The sequence below is a fragment of the Zonotrichia leucophrys genome, chromosome 20 (genome assembly GCF_028769735.1).
Source record: "Zonotrichia leucophrys gambelii isolate GWCS_2022_RI chromosome 20, RI_Zleu_2.0, whole genome shotgun sequence".
NCBI lineage: Eukaryota > Metazoa > Chordata > Aves > Passeriformes > Passerellidae > Zonotrichia > Zonotrichia leucophrys.
This window is the reverse complement of record NC_088189.1, coordinates 246,324-273,550: the sequence shown is the minus strand read 5'-3', so window position 1 is coordinate 273,550 and position 27,227 is coordinate 246,324. Positions and strand designations below refer to the sequence as shown.

At 41.9% G+C, this 27,227-nt stretch overlaps 1 protein-coding gene across 3 annotated transcripts in view; it reads left to right on the top strand.

Moving 5' to 3' along the window:
• PREX1 (phosphatidylinositol-3,4,5-trisphosphate dependent Rac exchange factor 1) overlaps window positions 1–27,227 on the top strand; it is a 111,130-nt gene that overhangs the window by 34,037 nt on the left and 49,866 nt on the right. For all 3 annotated transcript variants that reach the window (XM_064730256.1, XM_064730255.1, XM_064730254.1), the window contains exons 2-5: window positions 15,528–15,599; window positions 16,951–17,073; window positions 21,977–22,081; window positions 24,924–25,025. In XM_064730256.1, coding sequence (XP_064586326.1) covers window positions 15,528–15,599; window positions 16,951–17,073; window positions 21,977–22,081; window positions 24,924–25,025 — 402 coding nt within the window. The remainder of the gene's footprint in view (window positions 1–15,527; window positions 15,600–16,950; window positions 17,074–21,976; window positions 22,082–24,923; window positions 25,026–27,227) is intronic.

The following is a 27,227-nucleotide window of genomic DNA, read 5'->3' as shown; positions in this document are numbered from 1 at the left end:
CTGTCACCATGGAGCCATGATGGGTTGTGTTCCCTGTCCTTGTGAGTCCTGGGAAAAACCTGTCTCATTAGGAGAAAAAACACTTTTTGATATACAAGCATTTACTTTCCTTTTGCTACTAAACTAGAACAAAGCATCCTGTAACACATTACAGACCTAAAAGTAAGGATCTTATAACTGGCTTTATCAAAGAGTGAAAAAAGAAGCAATGGAGTACAGAAATCTTGGCAAGGTGTGCCAGTATGTTCCTGGGCAGTGCTTATATTGTTACTGTCACTTATTTACTCATGTCAGAGACAGTATTTAATTCTGTGTTAGGTCAAAATTAATCAGTTCTTTCAGAGACAGAATTTAGGTTTATTCTAAATTTTAAGCAAGGAACCTCTGCAGTCACTCCCCCAAGGTGCAGGCTCATTAGCACTCTAGTGCTATCTTATGCCAGGGCACCATGTGAAAACTTGTAAGGAAAATTTTGCCTTTTGTTCACACACCTCACTTCTTCACAGGTCTGCATGTCTCCTTCCCCCATATTCTCTATTGTTCCTTCTGCTGTTTCTGGAAAAAGCTAAAGGAAAGAAGTTTGAATTCTGGGAAGGAAGTTGTCACTCGTGCTGTACCTCCTTTTACCCGACCCTTTTGGATAATTGTAAAATGTGTATATAGGTATCGTGAAGCTATTTTGCTGAGAACAGTGGGCTTCAGTTCTTCATCTTTGTTCATGACCAGCTGTACTAGCATTTCTTTTTACTTTATTTCCCAATTTCTGACAAAAGTTTCTTTCATAATTACCTGAAAAGACTTAGTTTTGCCTATATTAATATGACCAATGTTCTGTTTGTTTTACAGAGGTGTTTGAAATATTCTAGTGTTTTGCAGAGTTTGCTTAAACCATACCATCTCTCCCTTACACATTAGTAGTGATTTATTAAGCTTTTGTAGGACAGATAACAAATCCAAGGAGCACTCAAAGCAGATTTTCCTGAAATAACCCTGTGATTATTTTGTTGCTTCAGCATTCAGACATGAAAAATTAAATACTTTGAAAATAAAAAATGTCAACATCATCTATGATGGAAGAAAGGCATTTCCTAGAAATTACTCTACTTCATTTGAGTAATAAGGCCTAATATTATTTGTTATAGTAGTAATGTTATATTTAATTTAAAACAGTGGATTTTGAAGGGGATGCTAGGATAATGGGATGGTTTTGTAAGCAATAATCACCATAATTAATCATCTAGATTCTGAACAATCATTGCAATTAGCTTCCTGCCTCCTGTATGAAGTGCCAGCCGCACTATAATGCACAGGAGTACCGTGGATCCAGGGGCCATGGGTTACCTCTCAGAAGATTTCTGGCATCACTTTATGTGTGGTTCACTCTTGTAAGAGTGCTGCCCCAAAGATGGAGTTTGGTTTGTGACAGTTCTGTAATTAGAAGCACTGCTGGCAGCCCCAGGGCAAGGGGTAAGGTAAAGATGAGGTACCAGCCTGCCTTTCTAATCAGTAATTGACAAGACATCGAGAGTGATAGGATAAAATCCATGTAAATTAGCATTATGATAACGAGCCAGAAATCCCATCAGTAGCAAGGGACCTGTCACTTTTAAGGCTGAGGTTAGAACTTCCTAATTCTGTAGAATTATGCCCATGCAATCAGCATGTGCATTTGAAACAAGTGCTTTATTGTATGATGGCAGTGATAGAAGAGCAACCAGCCGAGAGTCAATACAGTGAGCAGGGAGTAATTTGTGTGCTCTGTTTCAAACCAAATGGCCATGCATAGCTTTACTGTGGTATTCAAAAAATAAAGAGGTTCTGTATTTAGCAAACAGTAATCAAACGCTTTGCTTTTACTGTTTTCTACTCCCATTTGCCAGAAGTAATAAAACAAGGAGGGACTTGTGGGTAATTGCATCTTGCTTTATGTTGCTTTTTAGAACAGTGAGTGAAGCCAACAAATGTTTGGATTGCTACCTGGAGAGTGCCAGGAGTTGCTGAAAAGGGCTTTGCGCAGACAGCAGCCCTTTACCATCGAGGGATCTTGCAGTGCCTCGAAGACCATTCTGCTAGGGGAGAAATAAAAGTCAAAACAAAACCTCCAGCCACCTTGCCAAAATATATATAAAGGGATTGTAATGCTTATAGGTTCCCTTCAAATCTGGAGGCACTAATAGCATGACAAACTACATTTTCCATTGAAAAGATAGTAAGCATCAGAATCAAATCATGCACAGCCACCTAGCCATAGCGATGATGTGCTCCCAGCACGATGAGGTGCTTTCAGTAGAGCACTGCCCTGAAGAAGAGTTTAGGTTTTTTCGAAGGTGTATTAAAGAATAAGTAAAATTAATATAAATACTTCTTGTAACATCCTGTGCTTATTACTTCCTGCTGTGGTTTCTTGATGTTTCTTGTGGGTGTTTTGTATTATGTGCTTTCAGTCCCAAGTGGCTGACAGCAAGAGCAAGGCCCTGTGCTTTGGCATGGCTGCTTTTGTGTTGTCAGGGATGTTGGTGTCAGAGCTTTGTGTTGGTTTTTCAAAGTTCAGTTAAGTGTCCCAGAGATATTTTTTTTTTTGTCGTTTCTTGTTTAGCTTCTCTTCTGCTTCCTGCTATAAGACTAGCAGAGCTAGTCTAAGCTTTCCTCCCCAGAAAACCACAGGACAGCTTTCAGGGTCAGTGGATTGAGAAAAGGAAGGTGGGCTCTTCCCAGTTCGGAGAAGGGATTCCCAGAGTACAGAGAGCAAGCTACTGCATAGGCTGTTAGCAGAGAAGGAAGGATTGCAGTTCCAGTTTTCCTCCTGTTTTTGCTTTGTCCACCATCTGTAGTGCATTTAAACACAGTTCCTTAATTTGGTACATGGCTCAAATAAAAAGGGGTTTGATAAAGGATTCTGTATTGATGTGGAAGTTGATGGAGCATCCAGAATTTCCTGGTACCTTTACTGTGCAAAGACTGAAACAGTCACTAGAACAGATGCCTCTATAAGCTTCTAAACACTTATTCTTAAAAAGCTTTTAGATCTATTGCATTTTCTGTGGGAATGACCAACAGTTATTTAAAGTATCTGATGTCTAAATTCAACTTTTTGTGTGTGTTTTGTCTTTTAAGTTGGCTAATGCAGTTGTGCTTAGGTATGCAAATTAAATGTGTTTTTTTTCTCTGAACAGTCAGCTATTTAGGCAGAGTAGCTGTGAAAAGAGATCCACAAGTGGAGCCTATTTATAATCCAGGACTTCACACTTTATTTTGTAGAAGTAAAATTGGTTACTGTTTTAATACAAAACTGAGTTGAAACAGACATTTATTTAATTGGCGGAACTTTAAATTCCAGCTTTATGTAGGGAATTCCAAGCATCTGCATAGATGCACCACAAGGCACTGGCAGTCTGCGAGTGTTTCTTTTATTAAATTCTGTGGTGTTTTTCCACTCTAAATATTTTATTACAAATAAAAGCACTGCTCTGTGTGAGCACTCAGTAACTGGCAGTCAGCTGAGTTCACAGATGCAATTGGTACTCTTGCAAAGGCTACATTCAATCCAGTGTGTAAATGTGGTAGATGAGGTTTAAAACAGCTATTTGCTTTGGCCCAGCATGCACCTGAACTTGGCAGCATATTTTGAGGTTTGTTCTGTGGACTGATAGAGATGGATCCTTGGGGAAGTAGTGCCAGCAGTGTCAGAGGTGACTGGCAATGGACTTGGATTGGGAGCTGCTGCACTGGAAGATAGGATGAATGGCAGGAGAACTGACTCTAAAGGGAACTCCGTGTGCGAATTTCTTTGCTGGATTGTAGGTGCTACTAGTCAGTCTCCAATGAAAAGGCAGCTGAAGGGAAAGTATTGCAGAAGAGAAGACGGCAGCATGAATGAATGGTTTTCTAAACTCACCAGCCAGTGCACTGGCATGTAGGCAGCATGCTGATGCCCTTTCTTCAGCAGGGACAATTCCTGCATGGGGTGGAGTGGTGAACAAAGTTATATGTAATCTTAATGGCAGCGCTGCAGATGAGATACCTACATTGAAAATAGTTCAGTTTCCAGAGGACTGTCCTGGTGATAGGTCCCCAAGCTGCTTTAATAATTGTTCTTGTAAGGCAGGGGAGAAAGGTGTGCAGAACTGAGAAAAGGGCAGGTTGCAGAAACAGATTGAGAACTGGAGAGATGTTTCTTAGCAATCTAATTCAGTTGGCTTCAGATGAAGGAAGGTCAAATTTTATCTGGTTTTTATTTAAAAACATCATGATACTTCAAACTCCTGTTTTGATCACAAAGCTCCTTCTAAAATTAAAATTTTAGTAATTCCTTTTAAGGTTTTCCATCTATTTTGCACTGCTGTAAAGAAAGAGCAAGTGTATATACCAAAGGTACGTTTTTAGCTTTGCTCTAGACTATGCATAGATTACAAACAGCTGCCAACAGTGCCCTCCTGCCACAAGCCAGGACACCAGACCTGGCACCAGCAACAGCAGCACGGCCTCGCAGAGCCTCCAGGCCGTCCGAGGCCATGGGAAGGCTGGGGAGGGCAGTCTGCCTGCTGGAACCCTTCAGTTCAGGGGCTGCAGCAAGCTTCACTAGCTCAACTTCCCCTTTATGTTTAAAATATAATGGTCTCATTTTTCACTCTGTTTCACAGGAAGCTGGAGTTTAGGACTGTGTGTGATATGATTGTGTTCTGCAAGAACGTGTGTGCAGAGAAGGAATGCCACCATGAGAGAGGGGTTTTCTTCAGTCTGTCACAAGAAAACGAATGAATTTGAAAGGGAACTATGAAACCCAGCTCTGGTTATCTTGAGGCAGTGGGATAGGCAGTGGTTTTAGATTCATCTAGCTCTTAGACCTGACAAAATGGCGTATTTTCCATTTGTCCGAGAGGAAATGTGACTGCTAACCATTGAGTATTGGGTGCAGTGAAGAGTTTAGGTCTGTGTGGGCACCCCAAACAGGTGTGGTTTTGAGTACCGTAAATGTTCTAGATATGTAAAGCTGGGCAGGAACCCTGACCCAGTAAGTTGAGTAAGCTTTCTGAGGATGTTTCTCCTCCTGTGGTCAGAGGTTGGCTCTAGACCACTCTATAGTGGCCTTTAGGTCTGTAATGCTGTTTCTGAAAGAGAAGGAAAAAAAAAAGGGGCCATGAATGACATTGCTTTCAGGGAGATTTCTGATTTTGTTAAAATCTTGGGATTTTATTTCATAATTAATTAAGGATTTTCTCCTGCCTGTTTTTTCCCAGACAGTTTGCTTTCCACCGTGATGCAGTATACGCAGTCTGGTGGGAAAACTCTGAGCCATTCCTGTGAACGCCCGGGTGGTGCCCAGTACAAAATGGTGCAGATTGGTTAGGAAAACCGGCTCAGATCAGCTGCTGGACCTTCAGCCAAACCGTCTGTTCCTGCTCTGGGTAGTAATGAAAGTGTACTTGTGAGGTTCATTTGTCTAATTCTTTTTTAAACCAACATGTGAAAGCTGCTTTTCGGTTTGTTTTTTTCCTCCCTCTCTTTTTTTTTTTTCGTGTGTAAATAATTGCAAATACATCAAGGCATATTTTGCATGTGCAGCTGTGCGTGCAACCCGTCTGTGTGTGCAAGGGCAGTCACCGGGTGAGGGCGAAGCACATGCTAAGAAACTGGCAACTCAAAAGCTGAGTTCCTTTTTTTTCCTGTGGTAGGAAGTGTAAATGCACTGTGTTGGAGGTTAGGATTGCTCCTTTTGTTTTCTTTCTCTCAGGGAATTTTCTGCCATCTGTTGCTGAGAGACAATAACCACCGGTACTTAAGACAGACAGGAGCAGTGGCCGAGGTTTAGGGCAGGGGTGGGACTGGCTGCTCTCCTAGCTGAGGGGTTTCTCCTGGTGGGAGAGGTACCGTTGGCTGGGGCTGGGGCAGCTCTGGCTCTCCGCTCCCAGCACGGAGAGGAGGCCGGGGCCGCTGAGGCCGGGGCCGCTGAGGCCAGGGCGGCTGAGGCCGGGGCGGCTGAGGCCGGGCGGCTGAGGCCGAGGCCCCTGAGGCCAGGGCGGCTGAGGCCGGGGCCGCTGAGGCCGGGGCCGCTGAGGCCGGGCGGCTGAGGCCGAGGCCCCTGAGGCCGGGCGGCTGAGCAGGCCGGCCTCACTGCGAGGAGCTCGCCACCGCTGCGGGGCTCCGGCCCCTGCTGCCTGCTCCCACCGTGAGCGATGCTCTGCTCTTACGAGCGCCTGTTTTACCGGGACCTTACCGATACCTGCCTCCCCGAACAGGGGACCGTTCGCCAGCTGCTCGGGGCTTCAGGGAAGACCCGGGACCCCTCTCTTGGCCGTGTTCGGGAGCTGGGCTGCTGCTGCCCAGCCCCACCAGACAGACCTGCCCTGCAGAGGAAACCTCTGGAAGCAATCTCAATATTTAGATCCAAAGTCTGATGCTGAAATGGCTTATGAGAGACAAACTTAAGTATGTATCATCAGGGCATATACAGTGTTCCTACGAAATGAGATCCTGGGACTTTGTTACATGTTTGCAATGTAGATGAAGTTTGTGGGGCACCAGAGATAATGCTATGTGGGCTTTAGATTGACAGGTAATTTAGGGCAAGTGTCAGTGAACTGATGGCAGTCAGCTGAACTGGTCTCCTTCAGTTAGGTGAGGTCCTAGGCTGTGTTGCAACTAAAGAAGAGTATTCCATGGGCTTCAGGGAACTAGATTTAATTTTAAAGTTTTCCTCTGTGTTGTCTATTTCATGTTTAATGTATTAAGTGTATTTCCGTCACTGGAAAGAGAGTAGAAGACGAAGAGAATCGTCTTTCTGATAGCAAAGTTCTTCAGCTTAGATTGTTATCTTGAAATATTATTTGAAGAAAGTCTAATTTTTGCTGCAGTTTCATTCGTCGTCTTGATTTTACTTTTTTTGGATACCACTTGCTGTTTCTAGTCTCTCTGATGCTTTTACCTCCCTCCTCAAAAAAGAGTAGCTGTATAGAGCCTGAAACCTGATTAAACATCCCCTGGTGCTGATAGGATCTTAGTAGTTGGAATCTCTAACATAGAACAGGTTGCAATCTGCAGGCATCTCTTGACTATGAACACAGTGAATGTAAGTAATACGAGTTGAATCCTGAAAAATGCATGTGTTGTTTACTGGGCCTTTACTTCTGAAACATCTTTTGTTAAAGTAACATAAAGACTGAGTAGACACAGACTTGTCCGAATTTATTTCTCTACATAAAAGTGGAATGAAGCAAACCATACTGTTCCACCAAACTTTGTCCTGAAAGCATTTTGAAGAGTGCCATGGTACAGTAAAATTATTAAAATAATCTCATGAATGTAGAACAGGGAAAATGACTTGAAGAGGCCAGTAAAAGGGAGAATATTACAAAGGATTGAGAGAATTATGCATGTAGCTTTCTGTAGTTTCTTTTGAAAATCCAAACAAATACATTTTCTGTTGATATGTGAATGGGCTAGAATCTTCCAGGGATAGATATTCACAAAAAGGCATGCTTAAGCAAAGAGGAGAGGGTTTTTAAAGTCTACAATAATGAGATTATTCAAAGTGTTATAGAGATAACGATGTACAGGAGGGAGAGCATGAAGAGGTGTCAAGAGAAGTCAGGGTACAGGAGGTACACAGAAATTAATAGCGATGAGTCCTGAAGGATTTCAGCAGTGAGAAATACAGCTTTTGGGGCCCTGAAGTGAATTGGGATCTTCTGACCTGTCTGAGAATGTAAATATTAGCGACTGGGGGAGGAGGGACTAGCAGAGGTCAGGGCAATGATAGAGAAGAGACAATGGCCCTTCTGCAGCACCAGCCTGTCTTTCACTTCACAAAAGGTTTTTGTAATTTAAATTAAAACTGCTCCTCCTTAAGAAAGGGATCTCTCTTTGGAGTGAGAAACACTGCAACGTATTTCTCTAAGACTTCCCTTCAGTTCCACCTCCCTCCATCAGTCAAAGCATGAATTTGGTTTGACTGGCTTTTTTTGTTGCAGAATTCCAGGGTAAACAGCAGTATGCTGGAAGGGAAGCTAATGGTCCGGGATCTTTTTAGAGCGTTCTTTGTATAAGACTTTTTCTGGGAAGTGCTGCTAGATCAGCTCACTTGTGATTAGTCGCAGAATACCACCGTGCTGAGAATGTCCGTGCATGTGAATTTTGCATGTGTCAACTTGCAGTGCCCCCATGTCCCTAAGTGTCCATGAGTGGCTGAGACAGTCCTGGTTCACTTCTAGAGACGAGTCAGTAACCCTCACTGCCCTGGAATTTGTATTTGCCGATGCAGTGAGAGGGGTACAGCAGAGGACTGTGGTCTGAGCTAAATTTGTCACCCAGAAAGAGAAAGCCTTTCTGGATGGTAATTCGGCCTCTCTTCTTAAGCATCCTCCCACAGCAGTGACTCATCCTCTAAGTTGCCTGCCCATTGCTCTGTTGTAGTGGGAACCTGGATCACTAACTCAGGGAAGGCTTCAGCTTTCAGGGGGTGTGAGTAGATGAGGTGAATCCTCGCTTAAGCCCCAGAGATTTGTTGACAGAAGCCATTTTGTGCTGGACCTCTGTCAAGAAATTCAAAGTGAGGAGAAAGCAGTTGGAATGTCTAAGTCCTTAAAGCTGAAAGTCCCAGCGCTGTGCAATGCCAGTATTTTGTGATTGATTTGATGTTATAGGCAGTGTAACAACGACAGGATAGATGTAAGATAAATCAGCCAAGTGTGGTCATAACTGCAGGAATCTTAAAATTCAGGATTGGCTCAGGACAAGTCAGTTTTGGAATTATCTCAGGCATGTACTTCATATTAGCAGTAGCTGTTTCTCTTATCTAGTATTTAAAGAAATAATCAAGTTTATTTATTCAAACATTTTATTCATACACGCACTTATTAATTAATTTTAAATAGCAGAATTTCTGACTGCTCCTTTATATTTCATGTAGTATTTATCAGCATTCACCATATGGCAGACTAAGAAGTGGGGAAGAAGTTTCAAGTTGCCACGATCAAGGCTTAGTTAATATTTATTGAATTGCCAGCATGAGTGGTGGTTTTGTAATATGGGTACATGTATTTATACAATTACAAAAAATACCCATCAAAAGTATGCTTCAGGTCAAAGGATCTTACCCTTGCGACATATCTGAATTTTGCAACTGAAGCTGCATTTCTTTTCTGAGGGTCTTTCCCCTCACCTGAAATGGAATCTGCTTATTTTGCAGATGTTCATGCAGTCTGCTGTGGGAAGAGATGGTGCCTCCTGTAACTCCTGTGCTTTTGTGTGTGTGAAATGGTTGTGTGGCTTCTACACCTCAGATTGCCTGAGCTGTTTGCAGAGAGTATATGATACTCCATGTTGTGTGTGACTTTTTTTTTCTTTTTATTAATCACCTTGGTTAGCTAATAATTTAGTTCCTCTTCAGGGGATAGAGAAAAAAAAAAGTACCAATAAGCTTTGAGGCTTTAAAGCCAGTTTGATACACAGGAAGCCTGAAATTGGGGCAATAAAAGATATTTTTGATGCTATTTCCTCTTACTAAACACCTCTGTCTCTCAATCAAGTACCTGTTCAGGTGTTTGCTGATGAATTAATTTGCCTGTAGAGCGCAGCTACAGGTACAGTGTTTTTGCAGTTGCTCTCTTTCACAGCTGTGGCTCTTTTGTTTAGGAGAATTTTAGTATAATGAACTCATCTGATGCTTAAGTTCTTCCTTCTTCTCCAGACACTGATCATTTAAAATGTGCTTTTATAGAAATATTAATATAGCAGCCAGTAATTGAGCAGTGAGGGAATACTGGGTTTCCAGTAAGAGGTAGAGTAATAGGCTCTTTAAAAGTAGTACTGTTGCTTCAGTGTTGCTCCATTTTACATATGTAATGCTAGTAATGTCAAAGGACTGATTTCCAATACTCTAACTTAATTTCATAACTGAAAAACCTGACTCAGGCCCAGTATTCTACATTGTGTACTGGTGTTTGCCCAGGACAGCAAGAGATGTTGGAAAACCAGTCATCTGTATGTAGTCAAGAATTACTTCATCTGTCTTTAAAAAGCAGCAGACTCTAGGATGGACAGCAGTAGGCGTTGGTCAGCCTGCACAGCGCTGCAGGCCATGGCAGGAGCAGCAGAACTGAAGCAGGTTCACCCCAGCTGAGGTGGTGACCCAAGGCTGTGAGCCCAGCCACACCCTTGAAGGGAAGTGCTGAAAGATTGGAATAGCCCTGTGCAGTCATTGTTATGTTACTTTGAGATTATTTATTGCATTGTCTTTCAGACCTCAGGTGAGAACTGCATTTAACATGCGGGACGGGGATGCAGGATTTTTGTTTCCTGACATTTGTGTAGAGCTTTAGCTTATGAACTGCTTATCTGATAGAAAGCAAAAGAACATGATCAAAATGACAAGGTTCAAAGCTAACAATTGAGTAATATGAGCAAGGATGCATTTTCTCTTAAAACTTGAACTTCAGCAAACACTCAATTTGTCAGACTATTTCAGAAAGGCTGAAAGGTTCCCACAGGACCTTTGAGCTGCTATGCTAAAGAAATAGGGTTTTTTGGTACGGAGGCAAAGACTTCTAACAGCCAAATTTAGTGGTAACACTAATTCAAGTGATCAAAAAAAAGAGAAATTAAAATTACGCTTGCAAGTTCTTGTTCATATATATGACCCCTGTGCTGTAGTTGCAAGGTAAAGATGCTAGTGATGGTCAAATGTTGGAATTTATTGTTCACGTCACCTCTTACTTTGTCACTGTGAACACATTTTCTTGGAAACAAGATATCTGCACTTGCAAGAAGCTTTAAACAATTGATGGCACAAGTGTAAAGCAATTATTAATATTAACTCTGAAAATTCTAGGCTTATTTAGATCCCTGGACCCTTGTTCTGAATCAGTCCTGATCACTAATGAATTTAATGAAATCGTCTCACTTTTCTCTTAAGTGCAATGTGGCATTCCAGTCAGCTGTTCAGGAAACAGGTTTTACAGGATTGTGCTTTAAGTTGTTCTACTCCAGCAACATGGGGACCAGTTGCCTCACCGCTGCCTGTTTCTGTTCTCCTTTTCATTTCCCTCAGGGGCAGGCACACTTGGCCTCCCTTGCTGTTTAGTAAGAAGTCTCTTGCTATTTCTGAATGTTTGAGGAACTGTCTGCCTTAAACATGAATTATGAGAAGGGGCATGAGCAAACTGTCACTGCCTCATCCCAAGTGTTTTGCTTGTGTTACTTCTGCTACATAGAAGATGGAAAATACTGGTTTTCCCTGGTTAAGGCTACAAGCTGAGTTCAACAAGGCTCATATGAAAAGCATTTAAGTGTTATCCCAGTTGCTTCGTGTGTTTCATGTGTGCAACTGTTTCATGTGACAACAACTAACAATTACCTGATTGTTTCCTTAAAATATATTTTGTGCTTTTGTGGTTTAGAGGTGCTGCAAAGACACTCAAAACAATGATATTTCATTGAAACAGTGGATTATGAGGACTGTGAATAGAAAAAAAAACCACTTTCATACAAAAGGGGCCATTAAAAAGTACTTACTTAATGAAATGAACTTTTATATTTAAATTTCATTCTAGATTTGTAGTATGTTTCTGTTAGTCTGTATTGGAAGGAATGTGTCCAGCATGATGTGAAGCAGAAAGGAAACATTTCACTGCTCATTCTAATTTGTCATAGATTTGCTTGAATCCTGCAAGACTTTGTACTGTAAGACAAACTGTAAGTTGTGCTTATGCATGACATGAGAAGCATCAGCTGTGGCCTGCTGAGTTTGGGAATAGCAGACCTCTGGGACAACAGCTTACAGTGCACAAATAAACGTTATGTTACCACTGAATTTTAAACCAAAACAAGTTTTCTCCGGACTGTTTTCCTAATACTGAGCACATAAATATGGAAGATGGGGCCTTTACAATCTTTGTCAGCAGTATGAAAATTGATCAGCCTGGTTTCCCATTTTTTCCCTGCCTTGTGCCATGACCTGTTCTTGTTCTGGATCCATAGGCTCTTCCAGTGCTTCTGTCTTCCTCTGCTGCCCAAACAAACAGCTTGGGTTGCTCAGACCTGGCCCAGTGTGAGCACAGTGAAGCATCGAGTGCAGGGCATGCAGAGTGGGGTTTAAGAAATGATGCAGCCATTATTGTTTTTGTGAAATTGTTATCCTTGTAAGTCCTGACCAGTACAATAATATAGAAGGAAAAGCCTCTTTGTGTCTTTCATCAGTTTCAGTCTCAACATTAGGATCTGCTTGTTTGATTCAGTTATACTATGAATTTCAGATAGAGAACCACAGTGTGCCACTAACATTTCTGCTCTTGATTGCAATGGAGAGGTGATTGTGATCATCTTGCAGTGTCAGGAAATTATCAGAGTCCTAAGGTTATTTCCCAGTCTCCAAAGAAATGGGACCCATGCCTCACCCTGCCTTGTGCTGTTGCTGCCATATTAAAGGTGTTGTGGATGGAAGGTTAACTGTGGCTCCCTGAAGCTCGTTTAAAAGTGCCAAGGAACGACCCTTGATTTATATTCTTGTTAGATGTAAAGTTGAGCAGCAGAGAGATGTCTCCTAACTTTAGTGCCAGAAGGCTTTCACTTTAAAAACTACTTCCTCATCTATAACAAAATATTTTGGATTGTAAATAATATAGCATGATCATAGATAATGTTTTAAAATATTCATCACTATCACTTCCTCTTTTGGCATCACATTGTGAGTTCTGGTCAAATAAGAATGATTTCTAGTAATAAAGTCATAAATATCAAGCATTCTTCCCAAAGGTTGCGCTATTGTGTAATATTCTTGAGTTGTGTCACAGTACTGAGTTATGCGGGTACAGATACTTAGACTAATAACACAGCGCAAAAAAATCACTGGAGAAGTTTGGGAATGTGATTGAATGTCAATAACATCTCGAAAGGTTCTTTCAAGCAGGAGTGTTGGAAGAAGTGGTGTTCATTGAACGACATGCAGCTTATCCGTGAGCTGCTGTTAATAGCATTGGTTCATACTATTATTGAATGACTGTGTTGCAAAAGATTCTTCTTGCACCTTAGTAGGTATTGAAAAATGGGGAACAAACTTGTTCTGCATCCACTAAGTTTTGTTAATTTGAGGGGAATTGCATTTCAGAAAGTAGACTTATTAAATTTGTAAGGCCAAAATATTTTGTAACTGTCTTGTTTTATTATTACTGGATAGACTGCTGTCCATGTGCATGAAGGCAAATCAGAAGCTGTAGGAGATTTGAAAGACTATCTACAAAGTTGATTGTTTCCCTTCAAGGTCTTTCATCCTTCTTCCTCTCTCTGCTTCTATGCCTTTTTTATTTTTCATTTGTTTTTCCTATCTTCTTTTCTCCCTTTCTTGTGCTCGCATCATGTGGTCTTTTCAGACAAACATCACAGAAAAGCTTTTTTTAGATTAACAGTCTCCACTTTTTTATTGAGTGGCCTGTAACAACTAATGTGATTTGCACTTCCTGTATACAGCTTTCTATTATTAGACCCTTCATACTGGGACTGACGTGCAGGTAATTATTAGTCACCAGTGGAGCTGCTAATTATGTAGATTAATTGATCATTTCAGTTGGGTTTGTTGTCTCCAAACATGTTTGTGATTAAAGCAAGGAAAATCACTGCCTGACTTACTGTTAGCGAATGAGCGTCTCTAGAATGATGTGCCACCTTGTATGACTCAGGTGCCTGGTTACTAATGCTGAGCTCTCACACCCAGAGCTGAAGTGGGAGTGCAGCAGCTATTCCTCCTGTCATCAGGAATCATGCTGAACACTTCATCTCATGCAGTTCCTTGACTGCTGCTGAGTGCTGCAGTTCCTGGCCAGATTATTGTCAGGATGAACTGGCTAGCCCTTACAAAATAACCCTTCTGTCACTAGCACGTGTCCTGTTCCTTTGATGCAGGAATCTATTCTTCAAACTTCTTAGTCCCCACAAACTCCTTTGAGTTCTCCGTATCTAGCTGGAATCTAGCCAAGATCTTTCTGTTTATCAGTACTAGAGGAGCAATGTGGTTATGGTCCCTGAAATTTGTTTAAAAGCGGGTTGAAAATCCAGGGCTAAAAACAAATGTAGGGTCTCTGTGCTTCATTAATTAATGTCTTTTTTACTGGTACCTGCCCTGTAAAGTGTGAATGGCTGATGAATGACAGAGAGCAATGCCTTAGCTGGAACAGAGACGTGCCCCTTTTAGAGCTGAAAGCCAGAGGAACCTGTTCACTGTGTGCCAAGCAAAACACCAGAGATGAAGGCATTCCATAAGCTGTAAGTTTGGTTCAGTGGCATTGCTTCTTAACATGTTGTAAGCTGCTGCTGATCCCAGCAGGCAAAAGGGGAAAAGCAAAAGAGGAGTGTGCACCAGTTGACATGGACCTTGCTCAGGAATAGTTCAGCTTTTAAAGGCTTTTTGTTATCAAGCTGTAAGAAAGCTGCTTTGTGCCCTAAATAAAGACATGACCAACTTCCCCTCACTCTCTCAGGTGGGTAAGAGAAGTTCTTTCATCCTTGTTCACTGCATTCCCCAGGGCTCACTCCTTTGTATGGGAGGCAAGTTAGAAATCACTGACAGGACCAGAGAGTAAAGCTCTTTTCCCTTCTTTGCAGACGTTATGTAGTTTATTGCAGCAGATTCTGTCCTCAGTCTCTCCTGTAGGTATTTCCATCTCTGCTGATGCCTGTGGATAGGAAAATCCCCTGCTCTCAGTTCAGGAGTGCCTTTTAGCCAGTAGTTGCTAAACCAGTGGAGTCTTGAGATGGAAATCCCATGAAGTATTCTTTTCTAAACTCTTTTTACTGAATCAAATAGGTTTGTGGGTGTGTTCAGTGCAAATGCAAGTAGGTCCTCCCAACTTCCAGTAGCCAGAGTTATGCTTTTCAGGCTGATATTCAGATCACTGTCCATTTGTATCTGGCAGCTTTTTATTGATTTGGCTGTTAAATCCAGAGTTGTGCTGAGCTGAGAGAAGGGGAAACCCAACCTAAGTGAAAAGTTCTAGCATTGCTTTGTCTTTTTTTAACCCACTGAAATAAAGTGAACAGGACAGTGTATCACAGGCACTGTCTGGTGATTTCCATTTCCCTTCCCCGCATACTGAGACTGTTGAACTTGTCCCTAGCCCCAGCTCATGGCTCTGATGTGTCTCAGCTCTAGCAGGGTGACTGTCCCTTCCCTGTTGCTGCAGTCCCTTGCTGACACACACCTCTGTGGGCCAAGCGCGCCGCCCCAGGGACAGGGGAAACCTTCCGAGGAGCGAATGGACCCTGCTGTTGTCTACTGCAAGTAACAGATAATTAAAGCTAAAAGCTTCCACAAAGAGAAGACGTTTATTGTCAAGCAAAGCCCAACAGCTTGTGGGCAATGTCTTTGGTAGTGCCTGTGTGCAGCCTGGGGTATCTGTGCTGGGGAGCTCCTAAATGTTTACCTTCTTTCAGTCTTAAAGGTAATCAGCCAAACTGTGTGGATGGGAACCTAGAGGAAACAAAAGAGTGAAACCAAACTATTATCAAACAATTGGAACATAAATCTTCTTTTATGTCTGCAGGCATTTCTTCACCGGATCCGACAGAATGCTGTGGACAAAGCTGAGAAGTACATAACAGAGGAGAATGTTAAGGTATTTCTTCTGTCTTCCTTGTTTTCTTGGTAGGTGAAGTGATTTGCAAGGAAAGGCTAGATTCAGGGATATGAATACCAGATATCCTCTTGTCATATTGATGCTTATTATTAAGCTGATTCCCTAAGAAAGGAGCTCATGTTGATAGTTTATCTGTCAATCTGTTTGCCCGTTCTTATAGCTGTCATCTTCCAGTAATTTTTCATCTCACCAGCTAATTTTAGTAAAATTTGACAACAGTGTAGTGTTGTCAGAAATGCTAACTTTTGGCAAGATTTGTGAAATGCTGAGTAGAGTACTGAGGGGTCATTCCAATGTTTTTGAGAGGAATGGCGGGGAATCCACGGCCCTTGTCTATTTGGCTTGACAGTATTCAGTTAGCCAATTTGCATCTGCTGTTTTCTACTAATAAAAATTTGATAGGGCTTGAGAGAAGGAGGCAAGAATTTTCCTTTGTGTTTTTGTGGAAAGGAATTGGGTTTTTGTGGGAGATCTACATATTGTGAGACCCTTGCATGAGGAGGTTGCTGAATGAATTTTGCCCTGGCAATAGTTAAGGGACGTAGAGAACTGTGAGGTACAGGCTTCTCTAGTGCCTGTGGTCACAGGGGGTGCATGTTGTTCATTAATGTCATAAATACACGAAACACTTTCCTGTAGTTATTTGGCAAAAAATCTCACCTTGTACACATATGCACATGTGTATTCTAATCACAGGGATCATTTAACTGTCGCTATTACCTTTTAATACAAGGTTGAACAAGGGGCCTCTTCCCCTCTACATGTGCCTTTTGGTGTCACTGAGGTCAGTGAAAGGGAACTCTAAATGCTGCTCTTGAGGTTTGTGAGAAATGTACGCTATTCTGTACTCTGAGCAGTGTAAAGCTGGATCCATACAGCAGATTTTGTCTCCTATTTACAGGTACACCCTTGTGTGTGATACCTTCAAGTCCCTTTCTTACAGAAAGGGATTTCTAATGCATGGGAGGGAAAGGCAAACCACTCCCTGCTTCTGTCTCCTGCAAAATGAATTTGGCCTTGTGGTTCCATTTACCTGGATGTTCTCATAGGAAATATTCTCAAGACTTAAAAGAGGTTGTTGGTATTTATCATGCTCAGGGGTCTGCAAAGATAGCCTTAATTTACAGCAGGTGTTTCAGTCGATGTAAAGATTTTTATAGGGAGCTAGGAAAGGGGCAAATACAGTGTAATTCATTCTTTACAAGTCCCTGTCTGAGCTCTGGATCCTCTCATGGTAAGTCTAGAGCTCCACAGTATTTTGGCATTAGTACGTAGCAAAAACCGCTGACATGTATTAAAAATGAGCAATGTTTTTCTCCTTATGTTTCAGATCTTATTTTCTAACATTGAAGACATTCTTGGTGTTCACAAGGAGTTCCTGGCTGCTCTGGAATTTTGTTTGCAACCAGAACCCCAGTCTCAGCATGAACTGGGAAATGTTTTCTTAAAATTTGTAAGTACAATGACTTAATGCTATCTGAAAATACAGTTTCCTGTCATAAGCTCTCCAGCCCCTTAGCAAGCCCTAATCTCTAAGGCTTGTAGCAATGCTATGACAATGTGTGTCTTGTATGAAAGTTGTAGGTAGGGTGGGAAAAAACTTGTGAATGAGGCTAGAACAATGGACACCACATCAAACTGAACTAAACAACGATGTATTTTAAGAAACTCTTCCCTTTCCTGTTGAATTTTTTCATTTTTTTCTCACCCATTTGATCACATTTTATTGCTGAGAATTTGTCTGCTTTTGTTTTCAAAGTTTCAAAAATGCAGTACAATTTCAAGTGCCTCAGAATCAGTATTCCTGCAGGTGCTTGCCTGGTATTGCAGGCAGGGGTGTGTGATGTTCATGCTCCCTGCCCAAACAGCCCTTGCAGCAGCCTGGGTGTCCGTGCAGCCCTTGCAGCAGCCTGGGTGTCCGTGCAGCCCTTGCAGCAGCCTGGGTGTCCGTGCAGCCCTTGCAGCAGCCTGGGTGTCCGTGCAGCCCTTGCAGCAGCCTGGGTCGCGGGTTGCAGCAGCCTGGGTGTCCGTGCAGCCCTTGCAGCAGCCTGGGTCGCGGGTTGCAGCAGCCGCTCGCTGCCAGCGCTGCGTGTCCCGGCGGGGCTCAGGAGCTTTCCTCACAGCACACGCTCTCACTGTTTCACCCAGGGAGACCATGGGGAACATTTCTTTAGTCTTTTGTTTGGGCGTGTTCTGTTGCAATATGCTCAGAAGTAGTGCTGGAACTCTCTCAGTGCTGCTTTTTCATTATCATCAAATCACAGTGAGTCCTGTGGGGAGCTTGCAGTGAGGAAGTGACAAAAGGCCCCTGAATCTTGAATGTATTGGTGTATCCACTGTTGTGATCACCTATCAAGGTCATTCCTCATCCTGATTAGGAGTCCAGTACTTGTCAGCAGCCGAATGTTAGCAGAGGTGCTTTTCTTTAGAAACTTGGTTTTAAAAATACTTAAAAATTTGGTGAATAGCTTGAGAATTCTTGAAGCACTGTTTTATCCAGACACTGTATTTTTCTAGTGGACCATGTTTTCTCTAAGTTTGTGTATTGTATATTCTTGTAGCAATCCCCAGATTCACCATGTGGAGTTCCATCAGGCTGCAGTGCTTGGGTCCTCTTCATAAGATTTGTGTATCCTTAATGTCCTCTAGAGTCTACATAGGCCTGACTTTTCCTGGTCTGTCTTGGCCTAGAAGAACCTTACTTGGCAACGATCCACCAGCCTTCAGAAACAGAACGCTGCTTTTATAGAATCATGGAATTGTTAAGGTTGGAAAAGACCTTTAGGACCATCAAGTCCCAGCACCACCACCATGTTTGCCATTAAACCATGTGCTCAAGTGCCAGCCACACTGACACCTTTTTTGAATACATCAAGGGATGGTAGTTGTTCTGGGCCCAGTGTTGTCCCAAGGACCTTTAGTTCAGAAGGATTCAAGTCTTGAGTAGCACCTAAAGCAAGCAAGCAGATTTTGCAAGAATTCCAAAAAAGAAATTATTGCATACTGTCTTTTGGAAGTATTATAAGAGATGATGAAATGTGCTTGCTCTGATACTCAGGTGTGAAAAATTGTTTTGCATCAGAAGACAGACATTGTCTGCCCTACTGTACTCCATTTGGTTGGGTGATCAGAAATTCATTGTCTGATGGTAGGTGCTAGAGTTTACTCTGGAGCTGCGGTGCAGTGTGGCTGCAACAGGTGGTGTAGAACATCCTTGAATACTCATTCCAAATCCAGTGTACAGCCTTAAACAAAAAGAGTATGTGAGACATGTCTCAGAAGAGGGCACATGGGCTGGCAGTGGAGTGATCACACCTTGTGAGCACAAGCTTGCTTTTGCAGGGCAGGAAAGGGTGTGACTGTGTGTGACTGAGCGTAAGGGCAGAGAATTGTCTGATCCTTTATTTCTGATATTGCCATATTGCTAGAGGTTTGGGAATGTAATAGCTAGAATCTTGTTCTAGGGAAATGTGTGTTATGATAATTTTTTGGAGAAATGTTGCATGAGTGATCAGTTTTACTGATCTAAAGTAAGTCTGTGTCATCGGAGATATTGTTACATTGAGAGTTATGTCTTCTGTTCAGGTTTTTGATGTTGACAAGGTTGGTTTCAGCCTGCTTTGAAACAAGAAAATGCCATGCCTTGTTAAAAATATGTTCAAATAAAATATTGTAGTTTTCTAAATGTCTTATTTGCTTTTTCTAGTCAAAATGGTTTTCAAATTTGCATTAATTTGTAGGCAGTACTAATGGATCTAAAATAATATGTTTGGAGAATAAACTAATGGTTAAAGACTTATTTTAACCAAACTGAGAACAGTACAGTCTTACTTCTGTCACTAAAACAGAAGGTCTAGCTGTGTATCCAGCAGATTTGCTGAGTAAGAAAGTGCCATTTTTATCTGGTCGCATCTCTGACCATAATTGCACTTTAACCTAGAGCAGCCGCAGGTTCAGAATTCCTGGGCTAACGTCTGTAATTATGTAACTGATAATTTCCTCACCAGGCTATGGGAGAACCTAGGACTGAGTATCACCCACAGAGGAAATGAAACACTTCAGACATGGAGCAATTTTAAGCATAGTTCTCATATTTGTGGGTCAATGGCATGGGGTACAGCTGGGAAAGACTTGAGGAAAGCACTCTGGTGTGTGTATAATTATTGTACTGTCTTGAGCTTTAGCAAAAGGATTTTGTCATCATATAAATATAGCCTCCTAAACTCCGGGCACTCAAAGCTGCAGTCAGAAACCTGACCAGTGACATTTTGTGTGCACTGATGTAACAGATGATTCTGTGTTAATGACTGCTGGTTTTTGTGTCAAGCATGGTACTTGTGTGCATCCAGGGAGTTGAGAAGTGAGTGGAGATGTGGGAAAAACTTCTATGTCTGTTTTACTCTGTAACTCTCCTGTTTTTATGGTTGACAACAATCCTGTTGCCTTTTTTCTATTGTGCTGTGGACCCAGGCCTGCCTTTTCCTGCATCTGGTGGTCAGAAACTTTTGTTTCCTTGCAGCTTCCTAGTATTGCACCCCAATGCAACATGAATGGCTGCTGATGAAGGATAAAAGTCCTGAACATCTGCATTCCATCTCTTTGCACCATACCCTTTGTGGCTGTTGTTTTATTTGCTCTGTACCATTGTTCTTGTGTTTGGACATACATCTATTTATTCTCAGTTCTTTCTTTTGAAGTACAAGGAAAGGAAAAATTAATTAAACCAAACCCAAAAGCATTTTACAGATTCTGAACATGTATAGCTACCACTGAACATCTGACCAGAATGTCAAATTCTCCTAAAGTAATATAAATGCAATTTCTTTCCGTTATGACAATAGCAAAGGGAATACCCAGTGACTGAAGCTGCAGTCCCATGTTTTCCCAAACTCCTTCAGCTGGCAGTAGTTCTTTGCTTGGATCACTGTGAGTGGTCTTAAATGTACCTAGATGCTGAAAGTACCTTCAGCTGACACAGGAAGAGTGCTTGGACTCCAATCAAAACTCAAAAAAATTAACTTCAAAATTTTGGGGAGATTAAAAGGTTCAGATAGAATGTTTTCAGACCAGAATCCTGCTGTGAATGCAACAGCAAACTCTGGAAGGCATTGGCTACATGTCTTGGTGCTCTGAGAAAGCCTCACATATTACCCTGCGGAGTGCCACGCTAATGCTTTGAAATTATTTTTGATCTGCAAATTAGCTTTTCTGGGTTCCTCCACATGGTGCTGCATTATGGCATAGAAGCTAACCTGAACCAGGAAATAAAGTGCTATCCTGAGAAGCACTCAAAACCGATGTTTTTTGGCTTCTGAATCATTCATTTTGCCTAAAGCGTAATACAATCTCATGACCCTCCTTTTATTCTGGTGAATGCAATAGTGGAAGCTCTGAATATAGCTGCTGAAAGTTCAGCCCTTCCTCCCAGCTTTGAGAGGATCAACTCGGCTCTTGCTGTATCTGCTCAGCATGGAAATAGTTGTTCCTGCTTCTTTTGTGAATCACTCCAGTGTTTCCAGATAGCTAGTGTTTGCAATGGGTTCAGCATCTCTGATCATTTTAGACAGAAGGAGTTGCACTGTGTTTGATTCTGAAGATCAGTAGAACAGAACTTGCTGACCCTGACCTACCAGCTGACCTTCATTTCTTAACAGGGGATTTCATTCCAACATGTACTGGTGGGTGTGACATGTCCCAGTGTTAGTAGCTCAATGTAATTGTGAAGCTACCCTTCCCTTCCCTTATTATCTGTAATACATTGGGTATTTGGTGTGTATTTGGTGAAATTCTTCCAGTTACAGAAACTATTATATATATCTGTTAAGTTTTGTCTGCTGCTTGTTTCAGAACACAGTAAACCAGCCAACCTACTGAGGCCTGGCTTCTCGCTGTTGAAAGGCAGGGGATTTCCAGCTGCCTGCTTTGTGTTATAGTTCCCCTCTAGATCTCAGAGCTTTTTTCAGGCCTTGCCTCTTCCACTTGGCTTTCTTCCTCCTGCAGGAGTGGTGAGCGCCCTTGCTCCTGGCTTTGTTTTGCTTCTGGCTACTTCCATCCCAAGATAGCAAAATTCCTCCTTTCAGGAAAGAATACCAATGATCTCAGTGAAGCATTAAGAGGAAAAGTGCTGAAAGTCTCAGTGCTCAGAAAAGTCTCTGTTAACTTACAACAGTAAGTCAGGAATTAGTGAGAACCTACATACATTACTCACATTAAGAGTGTCACCCACTTCCTGAAAACTCCAGTGCTAATGCCGCTTGGAGTCCACCTCTGTTTATAAATAATTTGGTAGCAGACTGCGGCAGAATAATCTCTCCAATGGTGTCTGAGTCAATAAGTCACTTTGTTTTTCCTTGCAGAAAGACAAATTCTTTGTGTATGAGGAGTACTGTAGCAACCATGAGAAGGCACTCAGACTGCTGATGGAATTGAACAAGATCCCCACAGTGAGAACATTCCTTCTGGTAAGCACTTTCTCTAGCACTCTTGACTCAATGATCTGACTTTGCCCTGTGCTCATAACAACTCTTTGCTATCCCAGGAATGCTGGGCATTTTGCAGGTATTACCCACTGCCAGGTATGGAGCACTCAGGGTGGAGGGGTACTGAAATCACTGATGACTTGAGGCACAGAACTGAGCAGTACCAGCAGGAGTGATAGCAGTGGAAACAAGGAAGATTTTCTTTTTAAAAGAAGAAAATAACAGAAAAACAAGCACAGATGAAAGAAATAATGCAATAAGTCAGCAGCAAGACTGAGGCTAGTTCCCATTGGATTTGATCCCCTGCTCAGTTCTCTGACCAATTCACCATTTGCAGGCTAATGAAAAAAATGTGACCTGCTTCTGGCACCCTTTTCTCTATGAATCCAGTTGTGGGCATGAAATGTAATCCGGATGAATTGTTTTGAGTGCATCATTGCTGCTCAAATCAAAAGTAACCTAACTGCCATCCAAGGAGGGACTGTGGCCATATAGCCTTCAAACATGCCTTGGAGGCTGGACTGGAAGGAGAAGCAGTCAGTGGGCACTGCCTTCTACTGCTGCATTCCTTACTTTCCTTTCTTGGTTGTTTCTCTTCTTTACTTTCACCCGAATTCTGCTTGATTTTTGAATGTCTTGTGTTCTTGACCATGGATGAGTGGCATTTGTAACGGGGGTGGCACATAGGTGAGGGAATAATTTGTCGCATCAGCTTTTTTCCTAGTAAATTCTGTGAAGTGAAATGAAGACTCTTTTTCTTGCAAAGGACCTGCTTTTCTTTCTGCTCTTTTTTTTTTTTTTTTGCTTCCTGTGAAAGTTCTGTTCTTTCCCAGTGTAGTACAGCGACATATAAGCATCAGTCACAAGCAGGGCCAGAGCATTCCTTTAGCCACAAGATACAGGCCGCAGAGGGAGCCTACCCTCGTGCTGCTGCGTAGGCAGAGTCACTTTGTCATGTCTGAGTTTTAATGAACCTTGTTAAACCATTACTTTAAATTACTAAATGACCCTTACCTTGTTCATGAGGTTTTTTTTGGGTGCTTCTGCTGAGGGAAACCAATGAGAAAGGTGAGGGAAGGTGCATGTAAACCATGTCTTTCCCAGCCTTCAGAATGTTCTCCACTTCCACTGAATTGACAAAGTTTTCTGTTCGTGTTAGAGACAGCAGCTGGCAAACTGATTACGAGGGACAACAAAGATGTCACACTGTCTACTGTGGCTTGCTGCAGCACCTGAATCCAAGAGACTTAAAATTGCAGTAAATATGGGAAGAAGGGCTGCACTGATGTGTCTGCTTAGCTGTGGTGCTGTAGTTTCTTCCAGGCGTCCCTTCCCTTCTCTGCCTCCCAAACCAGTGCTACAATGCTGCTATGCTGAGAAGGCAGCACTAAAGGACAAAGCTTTACTTGTGAAGATAGATTTGGCCCAATTGCCCCCTCACAGCTGCTGAAACATAGAATGTGAGAATGTGTCTGAAAAGTCAGTAAGTGTTAAAGGGCAGTGTTGAGCCCAGAGCTAGAGAGACGGCTGAAAAAAGAGATGGTAAGAATTGAATCACTTGGGACTTGGAAATTGGACAGGGAGTATTGTGAGCTGGGTAGCCAATGCCACAGATCTAGAATAGCCTGGGGACAGGTTATTTTACAGACAATTGTCTCTTAAAAATACCAGTTGGGACTAAGGAGATTTAATGTATGATGCCTGTGGACATTCCTTGAAGAGAAGAATTCTGGCTACAGCCAGAAAGCTCACTAGATTTCCGAGTGTGTCTGAGCCACAGCATGCATTTCACAGGGAAAAACACTACTGGTGATGCCTCAAAGGAGGCACTTCTTGGCTGAACTGCATTTAAAGTTCAACTTCTGTGTTGACAGGACAGGTTTGCAACTGGAGTGACTTTTGGAGCAAAGTCCATATATGGTTGAGCATAGGAATGTGGACATAGTTTATCTGAAATAGACTTGAAGGCCACCTGAAGTTCTTACCTGTCTCTGGCAGCAACCAGTAGTAGAATCATCAGGGAATGTGTAAAAAGCTTACAGTAGGGCAGTATTGATTTGTCACAAAGATTACAGATTATTGTTACAAATTAAGGACAGTTCAAGGACTATAAGAGTTGTTTTTTTCCCACTGTCATCCCCTGTTCTTAAACTCCCCTTCTATATCAATCCTGAGAAATGAATTTCCATAAACTGTGGAGAAGTTCCATGTGTGCTGGTTAGCCAGCCAGTGTGCCCAGGCTGTTTGTCCAGCTGTGCTCAGGCATAATGTTTTGCCAGAGAAGTGGTGGATGTTATGCAGATGACTAATTTGTTTCAATTCCAGTTCAGTTCAAACATAACAATTGGACTAAAGTTAATTACATGATTACTAGTTAGTAGGCTTTATTTTAGCCTTCAAGAGTTTTCTGGACCGACAGTATACAACTTTACATAGTGAACAAAGACAACAGGTCGTATCCGTTGTGGAGGTAAATTGGATTATTTTAAGTAATGGTCCATCTAGGTTTGCTGTTTGCCATCATATTGTTAGAATAGTTTTTGAGTCACCAGCTGTATAGTATTTCTCTGAGAAGATACTATTCTGCGCAGCCATTGTTATCCACTGCAGAGTTTCTTTTGCTGATGCCTGCAGAGCTTTGCAGACTTGATGGTCGTATGTCAGACTTGATGACTGTATAGTGAATGAAATGCCATTTCCTGTACCTTAGGTATGGTAAAGTGCTTTCTCACCATAAGGCATGTTTTAGAAATACAAAATTGTGTCAAAAATCATCTGAAAGCTTTGTGTCTGAGGTAACATTTGTTTCTTTTTTTGATTATAGGGTTGCATGCTCTTGGGAGGCAGAAAGACTACAGACATTCCGCTAGAGGGTTATCTGCTGACTCCAATTCAGAGAATTTGCAAATATCCTCTTCTGCTCAAGGTAAACCAGAGAAAGTACTTCTTGAGATGATTGTTTTATTCTTGGAGTGATTCTGCTTTTTTTTTAGCCCTGACTTTTGTTGCCACTATTGCTTTCCTGATTTACACTTCTGAAAGTTGGATTTTCTCTGAAGAAAATTGCTTTTTATGGGTACGGGCAAAAAGCTCCCTGATGCTGGCAGGCTGCTAAATCCTGTTATGGTCTGGGTAGAGCAGACAGGGTGACTTACTAACTAACCAAAGCCTTTTGACTTCAGTGCTCTTCAGATGTTTATTGAGGCTTGTGCAGGCTATTTGAGCCACTTCCTGTAAAACTGAGTTCAGCTAGAATTGTGCCTGTGTTCTGAGGGACTGGATGGCTCTGGGGACTCATGATGGGTTATATTTCTCCTGACAAGGTCTCTAGTTTGATGGTGAGCAGGTCAGTAATGATCAAAATCCTGTATCTTCGGACAGCTGTGTGGCAGCTTGTTTGAAAATTCTTTGGTTGTCTCAGACGAGTTCCCAATGCGGAGGTGTCAATCCAGAAATGACGATGGTATGTGGCACTAATTGGCCCCCTTGCTAATATTCTTGCCAGAGAAGATAAAGCATAAAGGACCTGAAAAGAGCTAACTTGCCTCTCATCCCTCCTGGTCAGGGCTGGGTCACCTGCCTGGTGGGGACAAGAAGAGGGAAAAGGAGAAAGCAGTTTCTGGGAGAGCTTGCGTCCCAGTGGCCTGGTAGATACTCTGTGGCTAACAGTCATCAATCTTCCATGATGTCAGTCTCTTCCTCAGCTAGAGTCACACTGTGTTTACTAAAAGGAAAGTAGTTAAAAAAAAAATAGAAATACTTTCCTTCACATTTTGAAAGAAAAGTCCCTTTATGAGTTCTGGAAGAAAGTAAGAATTCTCTGATGAATGTATGTCAAAACTCCTGCGGACCAAACATCCTTTCTTTGAAAGCCGAAGCCAATACCACTGAAACAGAGTTTCTTGCTTTCTAGCCACAGTGGGGTAAAGATGAATTTGCCCTACCTGTGCCTACGCTTGGTCCTGGGGGTGCTGACCCAGACCCATGTGTACCTGTTGAACAAACAGCTTTGCAGGGAGGGGCTGTGATGGGGCATCTTGTGGGGCTGCATTCCATTTTGCTATGGATTTCTTCTTGTACACAGGCTGATAAAGATCACACACTAGTTGAAACTTCCTGGATAGGAAATAAAAGTTTTAAGAAAAAGCAAAGAAGAATTAAGTGTTCAATAGGCAACAAATCTGCCTCAGTCGGTGAAATAATACCATAACATTAGGAGTTGTTCAGCTCAGAAAATATCAGTGACCATTATAAAGTGTGATTGATTCTGATTCTCAAAGATAGTGAATTCATAGCAAATAAGTTGTGTCCCATTCAAGAGTTATTTGATAGTTGCTAGCATAAATTACCAGAGCAGACACAAATGTCTCAGACATGAGAACACTTAAGGGAAAACACAGCCAGATTTTATTTATGCTGACCAGGAAAATGCAGCTCTCCAAGCAAGGGAAAAAAAGAGATAGATTTAAAAATAGCGCAACCTTCAAATTAAGTGTTTGCTCTCCCTTTGCTCCTGAACTTCAGTTATGGCTCCTGAAATAGCTCTTTTGTATTCATGGGGATTGGATCTTGCTTTATCTAATTCCCAGGGCAAACAGATACTATTGTAATCTAGTTGATGAGAAGAGTCTTAGACCAAAGCTAGCCTACTTTCCTCTTTTACTTTGTTTTCGGCAAGAGTTTGTGAATATCCAGATTATCTGGTAACTTTGATATGACCTTGTCTAATGTGAGTATTTAATGTAGCCGAGTAGGTGGGTTTGATAAAGCTAGTATGCACAAGGTAATTCAGACTCGATTGTGTTTGAAAGTAAACTGAAGTAGTAAGGTAAGGCACATATTTTAAATACTGTAACAACTTAATAACATATATGTGTGTTCTTCTTCAAAACAATAAAATCTGTCATGGAGTTGATTTGAGTTACTTAATTAGGAATAATACACTAGAATATCTCCAAGTACTGATCCACTGTAAGCTTTGCAGTAATTTCCAATGAAATATATCATCCTGCAACACGTGACCTTATGTTTTCTCATGCTCTGATGAAGCTGTTTGGGTTTTTTAAACTAACATATGATGGAGACATAACAATGATCCAGATGATGGTGGCCAATATGTTTCAATTTT